An 18,011-nucleotide genomic window follows, 5' to 3' on the forward strand; every position below is an offset into this window, starting at 1 on the left:
ATATGACAGCTATACAAAAGTTCAGATTGACTTGATACGCATCTCGTGCCGTCCAGCTGACCGAGATCAATTCGCCACGCGTCATTCTCAAGTTAATTCGCGCGTGCACCGTACACTTAGGATGGTTGACGTCGCGGAACGTGGAACACATTTCCTGGCTGCTAATTAAATTTTTATTGAACAGTCGCGGCTGTGCCGCTTAGGGAATAATCGACATGTACATATCTCCTCTCATTGCGACGATTAACAAAACAACGGCCGGAGTGCCGCGGGTGCAACGTTCGTGATATAAGCCAATCGTTTCGACGGGACGAGTTTTTCCAGCAATTACGAGCCGAGCGCGCCCTCGAGTTATGGCTTCGTCGTAATTGACGCTCCGAGACGGTTCTCGAAGGGGCGGAACTGATTTTATTTGCGAGCGCGACGTCAAAGCGGGCGAGCGGGACGGGAGAGAGTCCTCGAGCCTTCGAGTAAGTTTATAGGCGCGCGCCCGCGCGACCCGAAAATGTGCTCGGTAAATGCGCGCCGATGAGATATACCCGCGAGCAAACGTCGGTCGCTCATCCGCGCGCTCCCGCGCGCGCGTCATGTTCCGCGCGCTTGTTTCAGAAATAGACATTGTTCGACGACGTGCTTCGTTAGCATATTCTTCCCTTACCTCCGAAGGTACCGGAGGCTCCGGGAGTGCACTCCGCCTTGTGCGTCTCCTCCGTCATGCGAATACAGCGTCTCCCTCGTCGTCGTCTTCGTTAATGAAGTCATCCAAACTTCGCCGAGGACGCGCGGATAAAATAAATTTTAAAATCAGCTTCGGAAAATTAAGAAGTTGCGAAAAAAGATTCTATGAAATTTTTATTAGAGAGAGAGAGAGAGAGAGAGAGATAAATTGACTCTCCAAATTGGCGAAACCGACGGAAATATGGTCGATGCGAAGAAACATCTCCGCATATGTATGAGCTCATTAAGATTTGAATCAAAGTTAAAATTGCGTTAAACAAAAAAAGATCTTCTTTGTTATTGCCAATTTTAGGTCGACAGCAGTCGGCATAAATTAGAAGAAAGAAGAAAGAATTTGCAATAGAAAGGCGGACAATGTATTTTCTCTCTTTCTCTCTCTCTCTCTCTCTCTCTCTCTCTCTCTCTCTCTCTTCCTCTCTCGATTATTTTGAAAGGGGGCATCTTTTACGTAACTTTGCATAAATTATTGCGAGACGCTGCAACGTGTCTGATCCCAGCGCAAATTCGTTTAATATCTCGTAAACGTCGCTAAAACGTTGCGTAGCATAAATTTCGATGGTATTGCGCCCACGAGAGATGGAGTGCATTTACGCGACCGTAAATTCGCGTCATAACGATACTAACGAACATCGACGGTGGTTTTAAAATGGTTGCGATGATGTTATAACGTACGTAAGGTACGAAGCGCAACGTCTGTTGACGACAGGGACATTTCGATAGGTAATAAGAGAACGTTTCTCGTGCAAATTGTATAAAAAGAAACGCGGGCGAAAATTTACGGTCACTACTTAATCGAGGTTTTATGCGCTATTCTGCACATTCCGTGGCGGAAGCGATACGCAATAACGTAAGGTTGATTGACGGGAGAAGACATTCTTTAGCGGTTTATATTTGTTCTTCAAATTTTCTTGTTTACGAAGCCTTCCGCTCGTCTCCCGATGAGCTTGGCACCATCTCAACGTCGTGATTAATGCAGTGCGGCCGTAGCTATCAGCTGTGACAGTTCAACCGCAGATCAGAGCTTTGGAATGCCGCCTCTCTACATGCACGGCACAACGAACGCGATGCATTGACGTTTTCGAGTTAACGTTTGTAATTAGATAGTTACGTGTAGCAGTGGCTTATTTTGAAGTTAGTCTGATCAGTGCAGGAATTCCAATATACATGTATCCATTCGGTGCATGCAGCGGCATGCGAATGCTACACGTTCGAGTTTGTAAATCGATATGGTAAATAAGCAGAGCGTTGAAAAGAGTCCCGTGATAGATTTTCCGTAATCCACAAAGACGAAAATTACATTGAAAATTAAAATCAGCTTCACAATGAAACGTCATTATATGATTTGACGTGAATATTGATGAAGTAACATTACGTGTAAATATTACAGACTTATTATATCTTGATATGTTTACGATTTTTCGATTATATAAAATACGTTTTTATAATTTCAATCTTGTATATTTATATATTATATTGTATATCGCGTTGATTACTTCTCGTTCTTATTAATTTTTAACGCTAAACGATTTTGCATTTATCGATATTTCATTATTAAAACAGCTTTTTAATTTAGTTTGTACTAACCGTAGCCGAAATTATTGAGTCTCGGGTAACCATATATCATTAAGAGATTCGCGGCTCTTTTTACTCTCGGAGAATTTCCGGAGTTCTTCGAATTACGTATGGAGCGTGGGCGAAATGAATTTCGCCGTTTCCGACGAAGTTTTAGCGATCACAATTGCCAAACATTGCGGATGTTGCGAAATTTTCCGAAATGTCCTACGAATGGAGATTGGACGAAGACGTCGCTCCTCTCTTTGTGTATCTACGGCAAATATTTAAACATTTACATATCGCGTTCGTAGACCGCATTACTCGCATCCCACACGCTGTATCTATACGTTCTTATAAATAAATGTATATGAATATTTACACGCGGATATACCGCATGCAGTGTAGCAGCAATCGCACGCGCGAATGTATTATACGTGTATCCATGAACGTTTAGATTAAATTTAAAATATACAAGCGAAAGAAATTCCGTGCGAAATAAATCCACGCACAACGAGCGAGTGGATTTAATAAAGCGACAATTTACTTTTTTTATTCATTTTGAGGGAACGGTGATTTTTTAAATGGGCGTCAATTTTATTTTAGCAACTTCACAAATGATTTTAAAGAATTATCTTTGTCCTTTCCCTATTGAAGCGAAATTCAGTGTAGCTCTACCTAATCCTCACTTTCATGTCCTCCATTTATTTAATTACGACAGCGGCTCCAAGGTATTTATGAAATCCGTTATTTAGGACAAGGTGAAATAGAATAGAATAAAACTTAATGAGAATAAGTCAGCTATTGTGATATATAATTGATATACATATAATGCAGACCGCTATTACATCAGTCATTAATTGGAACACCCGTTTTACGTATTTGCTCCACATGCATATCAATTTTTCTCGAAAACCCTGTAGTTGAATGCAAAACACTATCTCAAGGTTCCATCATTTTCACTGATATGTAAATTTAAGAGTTTATTAATTACAGCGCGCCGTGCTCCGTTTTCGCCGGTCCATTATGACGAGTTGCGGACAGCACGCGATATAGACGTAACGTATTACGTAGCAATATCGCCACGGGGGATGGCCAGAAATTGTAGTAATTAATACGGCCGCCGCTAATTCGCAAGCCGTTAACCGAAATAACGTGGCCCGCGTACTGTTTCATGGCCGATACCCGCTTTCAGCAATAAATCACATTTGCAGCTTCGACGCAAGCAAACGTCAACACGAAACGAGAAATTAATGCGGCTGATTATCATTTATGCGGCAAAACGCGTATTTAAATCCGCACCGGCGGGATACTCCCGGAGTCTTTCAAAGCTGTTGCGTGGGAGCTGAACCGTCTATAGTTACGAGATACATATATGGAGCGGTCTAAATATCCCATTCGGATTCCTCCCCCCACCTCTTATTTATCCCGCGGTAGCGCGAATACTGATTTCCGATAGAGAACAATATTGGAACGAAAGATCCGCGAGAGTGATGTTAATATTCGATCGAGATTGTAGCTGCATCGAAATTGCGCCATCGCTACCGCATGCATCAAAGTAAATAAGATTTTTCGCCTACGAACGCGAAAATTTGGCTTTGCTTTGCGAAAAGATTTTTCATCGTAAATTTACACATTCGGAGTTATTTCGATCACGATATTAATAAAGTGTTGTAAAAATAAAATAGGTATATATATATATATATATATATATATATATATATATATATAAACATGCGTGAAATTATTTAACCCGTTGCGTTGTGCCTGAAAGTGCAGCTCATCTTCATTCGCATATTCGGCCGTTTCGTTCATTGATTATTCGCGATAAGCAACGGTATAAGATGATTGACGGCGACGAGGGACGGCGTTGAAATAAATCTGGCCGCGATTTCGACAGATTCCGGGATCGCGCGCGCTCTGGCTTAACCACGTGGGCGACTTAATTTTCGCGGATATATACGCGCGTGCCGTTGAATCACGGTTGACGTGAGTCACTGCGCGTATTGCTCAAAAGTGCATCGCGAGCGTTGGCCGCGATGCGAAAATTGGCCGCCGGCGTGACAAATTCGACAGGAGTGACAACGCGGCCGGGTGGATCTCCGAGAGTTGGCGCGGCGGTGTACATTTTAGAATTGCGAAAATGATTTTCATCTCGCGTCGTTTTTCGTGAGAGCCGAGATGCGGTGAGCGCTTAGCAATTGAGAAAGGAACGTTAACTAGGCAGTAAATCATAGGAGTAAATAGCGAAATTTTCATCGGTACGAAATTGTACTCGTTCTTCAATAGAAACGTCAAAATACTCCGGATGGCTTTCGGGCTCATAAGCGACCGAAAATGAATGACTTTTCGCGAGTTTAGTTTCGAGGATGTAGACGGACGGGACAGGATTCTTCAGGATTTATTCTTTATTTAACTTTACGGTCTGCTTTCACAGGTTGGCAGTTTGAGAATCGATTGAGATTTGCCAGGGCGAATACTGAAATAGTCAGTGAGTAGATACGACGATACCTACGCGAACGTCACAGGTACTTGAGGCGTGAATAGCAGGCATAAATTTCTTTTTCGCGTGTCCCGCCGGACTTTCGGTGCTGACAACCGAAATTAGACGTTAAATCGCACGCTACGAGAAATATGTGACGCGTGCCATATTTACGACTCCGAAATCAGAAATAGAATTCGAAACCAGCGGCCCTGTGCATGCGAGCGACAATTACGAGCCGCGTTATAATTACTGTTTAAATCAATTACGCGTTTAATTTATGGCGATTGTGTGTGCGTCGTTGTCGGATCGGGAGCAATATTTTACCTTAATGTGCCCATAAAGAGCAGATATGTTGAAATTTGTTAACGCAGGGTAAAGATTAATGCCGATGAGAATCTTTTACTTTCAGATATTTTTTACATATCCGATATTTTGAATTTTTAGGATAAATGCGCATTTTGAATGCACATTGGTATACTGATTATACCAGATTTCCGCTGTTCTGACGATTTATTTATCCCTTCATCGCGAACAAACCTTCGACATCGATGACGTTGCGCCAGCATGTAGAAAAAGAGAAGCACTCGTTTCGCGGAAAAGTTTGCCCGCGGAACAAAAGGGGCTCGTATGTTTCCAATCGCTTTCTCTTTCCTTCTTTCTGTCTTTCTTCCTTTTTTTCCCTCGGCTTTTTCCATCGTAGCAACTCACAGGGGAGAGATAAAAGCGCATCAGTACGCGATATCGGAGGCGAATTTTATATATCGCCGCTCGTCAAGCCTGCCAAACTGTCGAGACACGAGTGATGGACACGCTTAGAGACGTTTTATCGCGTGCAAATACACGCGCTGCCGCCGTCGTAAGTGCGCTCGTGGTTAATAAATAACATCTATTGTCTGCCATGATCATGTTTACGGAAAGGCTAAACCGTTCGTTTAGCTCTTTATTACTATTATTATTTATTCTATCTTGTATATGCGTGAGCCCTTATTTTGACGTATAATACTCGTATATTAAGCTGTGTGAAGTTTCTCCCTCCCCCCTCCCATTACTGAAAATCCATTAACGACCATTACCACTCGATTAGTTTGATTAGTGATAGTATTTGGTAATCCATTCTCGATGATTGGTCGTCAAAGTTGTAAATAATAATATGAAAAAGACATACGCGCGTGAAGTTAGTCCCTCCTTTCGTAAAATATGGCTTTCCAAACTGCGTAAGTAATCATAACTGTAAGCATTCGTTTGGTTGTTTACTAATGTTTGCTAGTTCATTTCCAATGATTGGTAGTCAAAACTATGATACTAGCGCTCTGCGCGATAGTGATTTTAACCCTCTTGTTGCATACTTGTTGCCGATATGTTGCATACTTGCAACATTCACTTTTTATACGTAGGCCGGTATTCATTAGTCAGTTCTTATTTTAAGATTGTCTTAAGTAACGTCTTAAGATGCTAATACAGCTCTATGATTGGCTAATAACATCTTAAAACGTTTTTAAGTATAAACACCGGCTATGAATATTGGCCGTAAATATAAAGACACAGTAAATTCATGCTCTTCAGTTTAGTTACGATTATAAAAATTGAAAATGGAAATTTATGTAGCATTGATCACTGAAATATGTTTTTTATTATCAAAAAAGGAGCTTAATTTTATATATGTATCTTTTTGTATTATTATTATTATTATTATAAGTTTTAACTATCATCGGGAATGGACTACCAAATACTACGAAACGACAATCAATCGAGTGGTAATGTCGTTGTTAGTGGATTTCCAGTAGTAGGGCGGCAACTTCACACAGCTCGTATATTAAACTCATTTTTTTTACTATATTAGAATTCCAGGTGATTCTTTTAATTTTTGACAAAGAGCTGAAGAACGTGAACTGTGAAAGTACTGTGGAAGATCACGTTTAGCGAAATAAAGGGGCGAGCAAGGAAAAGAGTTAATAGGAGTTAACATTGGAGTCTTCAATTCGCGGTGTTAATTACTGCCGCTCGTTGCATCGTTGAACGCATTTTTCCGCAGGAACGCAAAAGAGAGATAAAAGGAGATCGTAAAAGACTGAAAAAAAGCTATCGGAGTTTTATGACGACGGCTACAACGAACGTCCAACGAAATCCCACTCGTTCATTCGGCCCTCGACTCGCGCGCGTTTGTTTTATGTTCTTCGGCGCGCGCGCAGCTGCGAAACTAGGGGGTAGATTACGCTTGCGAGTCTTCGCGGAGCGGCTTACTTGGCGCGCGCGGTATCATCTTCCTTTATTCGACGGAATCACGAATTCTCTCTTCCCCCTTTCCTCTCGTTCTCCCGAGTGTCCTCATTTCCGCACGTACGAAACGGTCATCACGTTTCACGCTGCTTATGACGAAATAAAAAAATAAAAAAAAAAAGAAACGCACATCCATGGCAATTCACGAATAAGTACGTTTCGCACGTGGGTGGTCGATAATGGCGATTGAACAATTTAAAATATTTTACCTGTTAGGAAAAACGCTAGAACAATATGCTTTTTGTAAGATTTTTTCAGATTTATTTTCAACCCGCCAAAGTAAAATATCAAATTTTTACGAAATCTTTTTTTTATTCGCTAATAAATGCAACGTGTGCTATTGTTTTCAAAATTCTGTATAAATTTTTAGCTGTTTTTTTTACTCCGTGCTGCTTCACGAATGTTTACAAAAAATACGAAATTATAATTTTCCGTCGCGAACACTCTTTCGATATAGAAAATTAAGTGATCATATTGCTTCTAAAAGTTTTTTAACACGTGGGCTTTGAACACTTTCTGGAAACATTTTTTTTTGTTCCTATACCTTTTCGCCTAGTATTTTTTGGGAAAAGAATCCTTTAAATACGAAGAGTTGAAAGCGGGTCAAAAGGCGGTTATGATACGTATAACGGGAACGGAATGGAGGTATCGGAGCGATTCGTTTTTGCTTTCGCCGACAATCATAAATCAGTAACGCGCCGTCTGATTCGCGGATCAATAAGAGTTCGGTTGGCTCGTTACGAGAGCGATGTTCAGTGCGAAACAATGGTCCGTGCTTTCCGCGTTTTCCGTTCCGCGGTGTGAATTCGGCCAACGGCGCCCCGTTCCATGGATTTCGGCACGGGAAATCTGCGCGATTTTGGGATGTGTTATTCAAGCGATCGCAGGTGAAAAGAAGTTTTATGTGGGAAAGGCGTTCGGATTCGGGCCCTCGCTATATTCAACAGCTACGCTACTCAAGCCGTCGTGACGTGAAATAATTCCAGACGCGATACTTTTAATTTTATCATGGCAGTCATGGAAAAAATTCCGCGTGAGTGACTACTTTACTTTCCTTTTTTAACTGAATTAAAATTTTAAATACAGTTTTTATTATTATTTTTATATTTCATTAGCTTTTTTACAACTTTTCTGCGTAATCTCGTGATGCTCAGCATTATGTTATTTCCACGATATTCCGGTAAAAAAACAGAATTAAAATTTTAATTCTTTTAAATGGCATATCTCACAGTTATGCTAAAGTAAGCTGTACACAGATTATACCGGGCTTTCAGAGCACAAGTTTGGAAAATGATCACGCTGCAATTTTTTAGTGCAACTCTTAAATCTTTTAGAAATCAATATAACTACGAAAAAAAGAAACTGTGAACTGTGAAATTCGCTTGAATTTAAGCGCGTAACAAGTTGCATGCTCAGTTTGCAAAGCTTGAGCTACGATATGTTGTGCCAACAGGTATTGATTAACTAAACTATCATTGAGATTAAGATCGGCAGAAACCCTATGGAATATTCCTATATGTAGGCCAGCTAAATAACTCACTACACGACAGTCTGTATAGACTCCCGGGGCGATATTCTATATACGCGAATTGGAAAAGCTTTTTCGCGTCGTCGCAATCTGCAACCAATTGCAAGTTTACATTTCTTCGAATTCAAGTACCTACTATTTGAATTGACTGGAAACTTCTACGAGATCTGGAGCCAAGTGTAATTCGTTCAGCCTTTCGAGCTTGAGAAAAATAATTTGCATGAATGCGATCGCGTTGTATACATATATTTCTTTACATTATTCATTTCGATACACTTTTTCTGCATTATTGTCGCCATTACTCGCTGCAATAATTATTATTTCCGTTGTGTGATATGCCTATAAATTAAACACACAAACTGGGATAATTATTCCTCGCGGCGTTAAAGCATCGATTCTAAATCGGCTAGCTGGCTGCACTGTAATGCGCCAGCAGGAATCCGCCCGCAGTTCTCAATGCTTAACTTCAACTTGTCCCAAATCCAATAAGAAGAGGCCCGTCCGTCGTCAGACGAAATGAGGCGCTCCGACGAGGCGAACATCTCCCTCTTTCCCGCCGGCGAAATTAGCGTTTTCGAGTCGCTTGAATTATTCAACTGCGCCGCTACATAGCGCCGCCTTATCTTCCGGCTTTAATAATTTTCCCGGTCGTGCTGCAATTGCGGCACGCAAAAGTCTGCTCCATTTGCTACTGCATATCCGCCAGAGAAGAGTTCAGTTCCTCTTTTGAATTATGAATGCCGCGAGTGAGAGAACGCAGGGGACTGTGCGTCGAGTCTGCGGAGCCAAGAGGATAGAAAAGGAATTTAAAAAAAGGCTAAATTTTCTTTTTTTTTTTTTTTTCAAGAGAGCTTTCATAAGGATACTTATTGACACAAGTTTAATGTAATGTACACGCAATATAAAGTATATAGATATAAAGTATATACATACTAAATTGACGGTGATCCTTCCCAAAAAAATTCATGTGATAAAATGTCCTGTGCGCTTGTTGCCGGTCGTAGAATGATTTTGCATAAGCTTTTTCACCGCAGAAGTTAACGCTCCTGCAGTCGCGCGGACAATTTCTTGCAGCTTACAAGTGACGTAATGAGAGAGGAAGAGAGTGAGCGGGGGAGGGAGGGGGAAGGGGAGACGAAGTTACTTTCTACGTGGATTAATGCCGGGGCGGTTTACACCGAGGCGAAGTAAACGGCATTACCTCACCTCGGCGCAATAAAGAGGAACTAATTTCGCTCTTCCGGGCGCGGTAGGATGCAGGTCAGACTTCTGCATCGCATGCACACAGGGGAAAATGATTAAGCCCGAAATATAGGGGTAGTAGCAGCTACATCAGGGTTGTATCCTGTTGAATAATTCTCACGGCGACTTCAAAGCGACTTCAACACCGTAGGTTAGCAATCTAAGCTTTTGAAAATTTCAACGTGGCATGAAGAGGGGCTTTGAGAATCACTTCGCACACGCGAACCTTCGAATGTCATCGTACGTACAAATCAGTTTCTTCCTCGATTTTAACGGTGTGTCCTGCCCCCCTTCCTGCCTCGCCGGAAGAATTCGCAGTTACAGTATTAACGATGCGACAATAGCGACACGTGCAATTATATGAAAAATCACTGGTTTTCCAGAAAGAAGCTTGTCGCGTATTCTATATATATATGTATAATTACCGTTTTCTCTGACAACGAGTGGAGCGCACGTGTAACTGTAATTCCCTGTAAATTGCCCCAAGATTGCCCAGAAATTGCACGTGCAATGAGTACGATCGATTGTACAGAAATAGAACTTTCTATAATATGAGAAACAAGAATATTATCTACAGCATACAATAAGATTATTCAAAGTAATCCTTCTCTAGAGAGAGAAACGTTTTAAGAAATAATATCTAAAGATAAGAGAGAGGAGGGGAAAGATAACGTAACTTTTTGCATAAATGAAATTTTATGTATAATATATGTATTTAGCCGTAATTGTAAAAAATGTTGATAAATGATATATGATGAATTTTAACAAAAAGAATTGAAATAATACAGTTTTTTTAGGTCATACATAAATTATTGTTTTAAACACGTAAAAATATGCGCATCCAGAATTGTTTTAAATTACGAAGAAAGAAATCAATAGAGCGGTGAAAGGGCATCGAACTGAAAATTTACTAAAAAAAAATATTTCGCAAAATTCAAACATATTCGCGTAATTTCGTTGGTGACGTTAGAAAAGAGCGATTTTTATCCGAGGTCTTGCCCCCCGCAGTTTCCATCTCTCTTAATAAAAACGAGCCATGACAAAAATGAAGTAGTTACTTAACATCTCTCGGACAACGGGCCTGGCTATTGTTGGCGCGCATTCCGCGCGACGAACGTGTTCGCACATTTAGCTCTCTTAAATGTGATTAACTTGAACAGAATCGCGCATCGCTGTCGCTTCGCGACCCAATGCAATTGCACGAGGACGACGTCTGGTTTCCTCTCCTTGGCTTCCTCTCCTTGATTTTTCATGGTGAATCCCTGTAATAGGGCTCCAGTTTCTTGGCCATCGCAAACGAGCAAACTTTCGACCACGTTCGACAATCTCTTCTGTTCTCTCGGTTTTTCCCTGTATCTTGGCACGGACTCCTCCAAACTGTTCCAAATTTTAAAAAGAACAAAAGGACAGAGAAAGTCGTTTTTACGAATATTGAAATAAAGCAAGACGCAATTAAATTAACATCTAGCATTTCTGCAAAGAAAAGACGATACTCAAATAAAATCTAGATTTTCGTCACTTGAGAAGTGACATGTTCTAAATTATTTTTTAAGTATTTATCAGAACAAATATTTCTATCATAATTAATCTCGTTATATTTTCTTCGATCTTTGTTGCGTCAAGTTAAGTGCGTCTTCTAGAAATTATTTTTCATTTCATTCATTCTACGCATTTACCTAAAATTCGGGACATCCGCGGGAAAAATTGATGCGAACCGCAGATGCGGTTGGAAAGAAGAAAACAAATTTGCTCAGCGAGCGTGGAGGGACAAAGACATATTTCCTCGACGTGACCTATAAAGCCGTTCCACGAGCTCTAACGCTCCAAAGTTATCATTCGGAGTCACCGTATAACTTTATATGGTGTTTATAATGGCAAGAAGTGTAATTGTAAAGCCTATCCCAAGTGCGCCGCGCGGAGCCGCGCCTGCCTGGAAACGAGATGGAATGCGACGACTTATTGCAGGCGGGCGTTAACTTTTTCCGCTCAGCGCGGTTGGTAAACGCGGCTAAGCTGGGTTCGCTGTATCTCTCCTGTCTGCGCCGCTTTACTTTCCCTGCCGGGCTTTACTCGCGGAATTATTATCACGGTAGACGACGGCGAGATATACCGGAGCGGTTATTCAGCCTGAAGCGTGACGTTTTTACGGCCGTGGAAAGCGCCCCGGAGAAGCGCTCTCGTAGTCGCTCGCGTATGCATATATCGGTACTACGATATACACTCTCGAACGTATCGCGAATTTTTCCGACGACAGGAGAGCGAAACGATCCCGACAAAATGATCGATCATTTACGCTTGCTAGTTTTGGGGAGCTGCGAATTTCACGGCGAATCACTGGAGGTTTAGCGAAGAGAAAGAGAGAGAGAGAGAGTGAGTGAGTGAGAGAGCTGCTCTATTTAACACCTGGGGATTCGCGTCGCTTAAGCTAATCGAATTAGTCTTGCATGCCCGAGAGATTTGCCGAAGTATTCATTAGGCGACTGAGAACAAGCGCGGATTATTCGTTGCTGTAATCGAAGAGGATGCGATACGCTACACGGTACCCTCGAAAATTGCGATATTGAGTTATGGATAACTTGCTGTTCACCTCATTCAGTGGAAACTCGATATGAAACTTTCAATAACAGCATTATAACGTCCACCTACATGTAGCTTTTTGCAACGAGACATTGTTTGCAAGTAAAACACTCGCGGACTAATTACTATGATTGAAACTTCCGAAAAGAAATACCAGCTCCCATGTACAATCCCCAGCACAATCGAGTTGATAACAGCGTGTAATTTGTTTTTTATCTGTACTTTTTTTTTGTACATTTGCAAGTTTCCAATCAAGGCACCGGTTCTCTCTGTGCGAGAAAAAAAAACAATTTACGCGTCGATTCTCTCTGTGATATTTGAAGCCGTATTTAATTATAATGTCGTTGTCTGTTATCTTTTTCAGCCGACAAAGCTCAATGTCTACAAGAACGATGCCGAGAGCTGGGACTACACAACGCCGACGCTGGGTAAGTCCAATTCTTCTCTCTTTCATCTCCCTCAGTTCTTTTTTTATTTCCTTCTATCGGTGTTATGTACGTGTAACTTCATAACATAGATACACCACTCCCCTCGCGTCCCTCGACATATGCGTTCCAGCAATCGACAGCATGAAAGTGCAGATTCGGGCAGGCCCGCTTTTTCGAACGTCACTAATTGTAGGATATTTTTTTCATTCAATACATATTTCTCCAAACTCTTAGTCATCGTATGATTTCAAATCTTAATTATATTGTTAACATATTCGAAATACGTTTCTGAAGAAAATTTAATTTTGCTGTGTTCACAACACAATTGTAAAAACAACATATATTTAGTGACTGATCGATTTTTGATAAAAATTTATGCAAATAAAATTTACTGAGAGATGATTTCTACAGCAAACGACAAACTGCGTTTGTTGGATATTAAACTTATTCGTCGAAGGAGATGGACTTGCCCGATTCTTGCACCCAAGTCGTCAATTGGATCGCATTCTACAGAGAGAAGCGGCATTCGACTGATTTCTTTCTGCAGAATCCGATTTAATCGACGTCCATTGCGTACGTGCGAAACGCACGGAGGATCGTTCCCGACGACGAACGTGTCGCGATTTCTCCCCTTTTTCAGTTCATCATTTGTGCCGCTTCTGTACCTCGTTGCACATAATGGGGAAAGCTTAATAGGATCAAACGGTATCCAAGAAGCAAAAAGGTTTCGCCGACACCCGGCCTTGGTCGCAAGCCTCGAAGAAAACATTTTTTTTCTTTCGAATATTTTATTTGCCTATATTTAAAGGGAATATTAAGTGAAATAGTCTGCATTTCTGCCATTTATTAAACAAAAATAAAAATCTCGTAGACGACGCTTCTTTTTTTCGCAAATTTTCAATTTGTTGTAAATATTAATTGTTAAACAGCTCTCGGTATATCGAGCTTTTACGTGAAAAAGCGATGGCTAAAAAAAAAAAGCTTGCAAAGTACGATCGGAAAATCCATTGAAATCCGACGGTTTTCGAAATGAGAGGCCGATCCTGAAACCGCGACAATGCGACGTGGAACGATCCTCGAGCTTGAAAATCGCTCGACCGTCATACGCATGAATTCGCCGCGGACAATTCACATACCACAGAATCCGAATAGATCTATTCACTCTGGAATACGAGACGACGAGAGAGCGTAGGAAAACGTACCTACGTATGAAAGTGCATGATAATTTGGACCACCCGACGAAACGTATAAATATCCCGAAGCGGTAAATTATGTGTGCAAATGCAATCGTAATAAACCCATACATCTCGTTACAAGGGTATTAAATGAATTTTACGCGGCAAAGCGGCGTCGCGAATATCTACCTCCTGGCTGGCAACACATTCCTCGAATTGCGACTCCTTCGTATGCGGGGCCCCCGTCATACCTTATGCTGAATGAAATGCGAAATGCATTTGTAGCGAAGTAATTGTATATCTTACTTTGATACCTGGCGCCTTTCGCGAGCAACGTGATGTATTTCAGCTCGTTTCGTTGCCTGTACATATTTCGTTACCTTATTATTACGTAAAACTATTCCTATCCCCCTCCCCCCCTCCTCCCGCTTCTGTCCCGATGACACACGACCTTGTGAAAGAGTATGCGGAACAAAAAGCGAAACGGAGTTGGGAAACCCACGCGTTTACGAATTATTCTTGCGAATCACGGTTCACTGACCAACGATTAAATCGCTCGCCCGAGGGCGCGAATGCGCGAGAGCGGAGAGCTGCGGCGGCAGTGCCTTCGCGTTTGCATAGGAGTGGCTGTTTAGCGGCTCAACGCCGCGCTTGGTCGTGACGCGTAAATTATTTCGAGTTATCTTGCGACATTAATTACCGCGTTTCTTTCTACCGCGGCTAATGAAGATTACCGACGCCACGTGCGGCGCCCGGCGCGCTCTCCTCATCGCCTCGGAGCATTAACGCCGTTTTCGAGATAATCGCCCGCGGCGTCGAGGTGCTGCGGTTTCGTCGCGCGAATTGGAGCGTCAAATAGCAATTACGCGAAGACAATCTAGCGACGCGAGTTTATTTCCGCGAGTAGACGCCGGAGAAAATGAAAAACTCGCCGCTAAAATTGACCCGTTGGTAGCTGCAGGTAACGGAGAATTAACAGAGGAGCCTTATTAATTTCCGATATTATAATATATACTAATCCTTGCTTATAAACAAAGATTTGAGTCTTACCGTTGTCGATTAATAGATTATCGAGACAGCAGATAATCATTAATTTTATTTATTCTTAGTAAATATAAAAATACAATTTTTTATTTATTTTTATTTATTAATCTTTCTAACGAAATTAAGATTTGTAATGAAAGAGATTAAGCTACTTGTCATTTAAGCCCGTTCTACAATTGCGTAAGCGTAGTTGTAAGTGATTGCAGCTGTAAGAACTGATCAATTACAGTCGAATATTCTTCTTATATTCGATTGTGACTGGTAAATTCTTACAAAACTGCAACTACTTGCAGTTATGCTTACGCAATTGTAGACCGGGCTTTATAGTTTAAATATACTTTCTGTTTTAGCTAATAAAAATTTTCTTTATTTCTTTTTTTTTAATCGTAAGAAACAAGAACGTTTAAGTCATGCTGGTTTCTATTATTATTTATTGTATCGCAACTCGCGCATTTTATGGGTTCAGTGCTATGATCACGAGATAACGTAATTATAACTTATAGTAGTGCAATAACAACGTTCTGAATCACGAAGAGAATTACTCGCGCGAGTTCAATAGCTAGCTAACGCGTGAACGCGCGTAAGACTTCCCATAGTGCTGCGAACGGCAATTAGCGGAAAGCAATTGCTGGAATATCGCGTGCCAGGTACAAACCTTACAAACAGGATTTCAGTCGAAACGACGAGCGAGCAGGGCACTCGAGGAATTCGCCCCAATTACGACACACGGGCTGACGTTCCGTCACCAGCAGACGCCATCGATGGCGTAGCCTTTCGACTGCACGAAATCTCTTGAGTCCTTAGAGATAGATTTCCGCGCTAATTGGCGCCATTTTCGGACACAAGACGGAATTCGCTCGCTAGGAGTTCGTCCTACAAGTATCTTCATTATATTGGCCACACCCATTGCGGTCGTTCTGTCTCATAGGATTAATCTTCCGGGTGGTCATTTCCATTTAACACTGAATTAGAAATAAATCGCGAGTATATCTGAAAATATTTAAAAGATCGTATATTTGAGGAGTTATATAATGATACTGAAATAGCATTAACTTACATATCTTTCCAAGTAATTTTTTAATTTAATAGATCAAAATTTACTTTTAAATTTAATAATTCAAACTCCCAGTTTGAACTGTCTTTGCATATTTAACGTTCGGTAAAATTGTTTTTGCAGAATATATTATATATATTCCTTTTAATTCGCTGATGTAAAATTAATTAAATTGTTATTCTACTTTCGTTAAATATCTTTTGTATAAAGATTATAAATTTTCTTATGTAGCATTATCCATCCGTATTATCATATCCGATCATTTTCGCAGTTAAGTTGTAGAAATTTATAAAATTCAGATCGTAAAACGCACTGAAACTCAATCAAATGCATTTCCATCAATATGTCTATCCGCACGACTAGATAAAACAATATCGAAACTATTGATAGATCGTATCAATTCCTGGATGGAGGACTGTCTTGTTATCACTGGTAGGAACTCGATTACGAAATCCCCTCCGGGATCCGCGACGACAAACCCGTCTGCCGAACTAATTGCATCGGAGACGGAGATAGGTCAGGTCGATTGCTGTACTTCTAACCTTTCCAGCCTCGCATCCGCATCTCGCGGATGAAAGTTTCATTAGGTCTAGAGGCGATATCGCGCGGTTACAACCGCAGCCTGCATTTCCGCGAAGGAGAAACGGCTGGCGCCGTTTTTGCACATTCAAGAGATGGTGGGCATCGCGTATTGATCCAAACGCTCGGCCGCCAGTCGAGCCGTTTCACCGTGAAAGTGGCGTAAATCAAATTGTGAAGGGTAATCAGTTCGGACCGGATATCAATAAGAACATGAGCCGTCTACGTATTTTAAAATAGGCGATAAATGGCCTAGGAGGTATTCAGAACTTGAACTTTAGCTTCTAGATGAAGCATCTAAAGTGGATGAAAGAATAATGTCATATTTTTGCCGACACGGTACAGTTGCTGCTGATTAAATCGCTTAGCTCCTGTTGAAACGAAACAGAGCAACGGGCGCGATCGCGTTACCATAAACGTCGACCGAAAACCCGAAATAAACCCCCCCCCCCCGATTTGCCTCATCTTTGTATTTTAATCAACCATACGTGAGAGCGGCATTGTGCAACAGCGGCTCGCCTCCATCCTTCTCCGGGCGATTAAGATCCGCGATTAATCTGCTGCCTCTGTCGTCCGTTCAATTATACTCCGCAGAAATAGTGTTCGGCCGGACGCGATTAATCCATCCTCCCACCCCCGATCGCGATACTCCCCAATTTTCTGTCATCGTCGATCCGGTACTCCGATTTGGCAAGAGTGACGACGACGGCGACCGTCATTGGCTCCGCCGTGCGTTTCTCCGTTCTCCCGTATGTATATAAATGTCGCGCACACAAAGGACGTCGTCGACGCCGACGACGACGGGCGAACAAAGCCAAGTTTGTTTCGAGAAAGTGCGCAGGCCGATGCGATTTTATTACACCGCGTGCGCGCGCGAGGGCATCCTATCCGAGACAGCAGCGCGACTAAATAAACGAGTAACACGTTGTCACGAGCAACGGGTAAGACTCCATTCGCGCCTTTGTCACTGGAGGACTGAAACTTTAACGTTTACCAGTGAAAATGGGAGCGAGACAAAAGCGGGAATCCTGAGCAAGCGGGTCTAATAGATTTATTTTAACGCGGACACGCGTGTACTTGCGTATTTTTTTTTTCGAAAGCCTCGCCTCGTTGAATAAACCGTACCTTTTTTAAACTTGAAACTCTGCGACCGACAGATTCGCGAGAGAGTCACGTGGCTTGTGTTCCTCTCTTTTCTCAGAAAGTTGCAAGCACGCAAATGAAGGTATATACCACTCGCTACGAGAAGCATCTGCGCTTGACGGGAACGTCTTTGCTTTGTCATACTAATGCATTCATTCATAAGAAATTTACGAACTTTTTAATGCATCTC

General features: G+C 41.7%; 1 protein-coding gene across 1 annotated transcript in view; it reads left to right on the forward strand.

Moving 5' to 3' along the window:
• The window catches only part of LOC105449670 (heterogeneous nuclear ribonucleoprotein L), a 146,379-nt gene that overhangs the window by 89,908 nt on the left and 38,460 nt on the right, over positions 1–18,011 (forward strand). Inside the window, exon 6 of the mRNA XM_011689002.1 lies at positions 12,763–12,826. Within this exon, the coding sequence (XP_011687304.1) occupies positions 12,763–12,826 (64 nt within the window). The remainder of the gene's footprint in view (positions 1–12,762; positions 12,827–18,011) is intronic.

Source organism: Wasmannia auropunctata, unplaced genomic scaffold, assembly GCF_000956235.1.
Source record: "Wasmannia auropunctata unplaced genomic scaffold, wasmannia.A_1.0 LD336074.1, whole genome shotgun sequence".
NCBI lineage: Eukaryota > Metazoa > Arthropoda > Insecta > Hymenoptera > Formicidae > Wasmannia > Wasmannia auropunctata.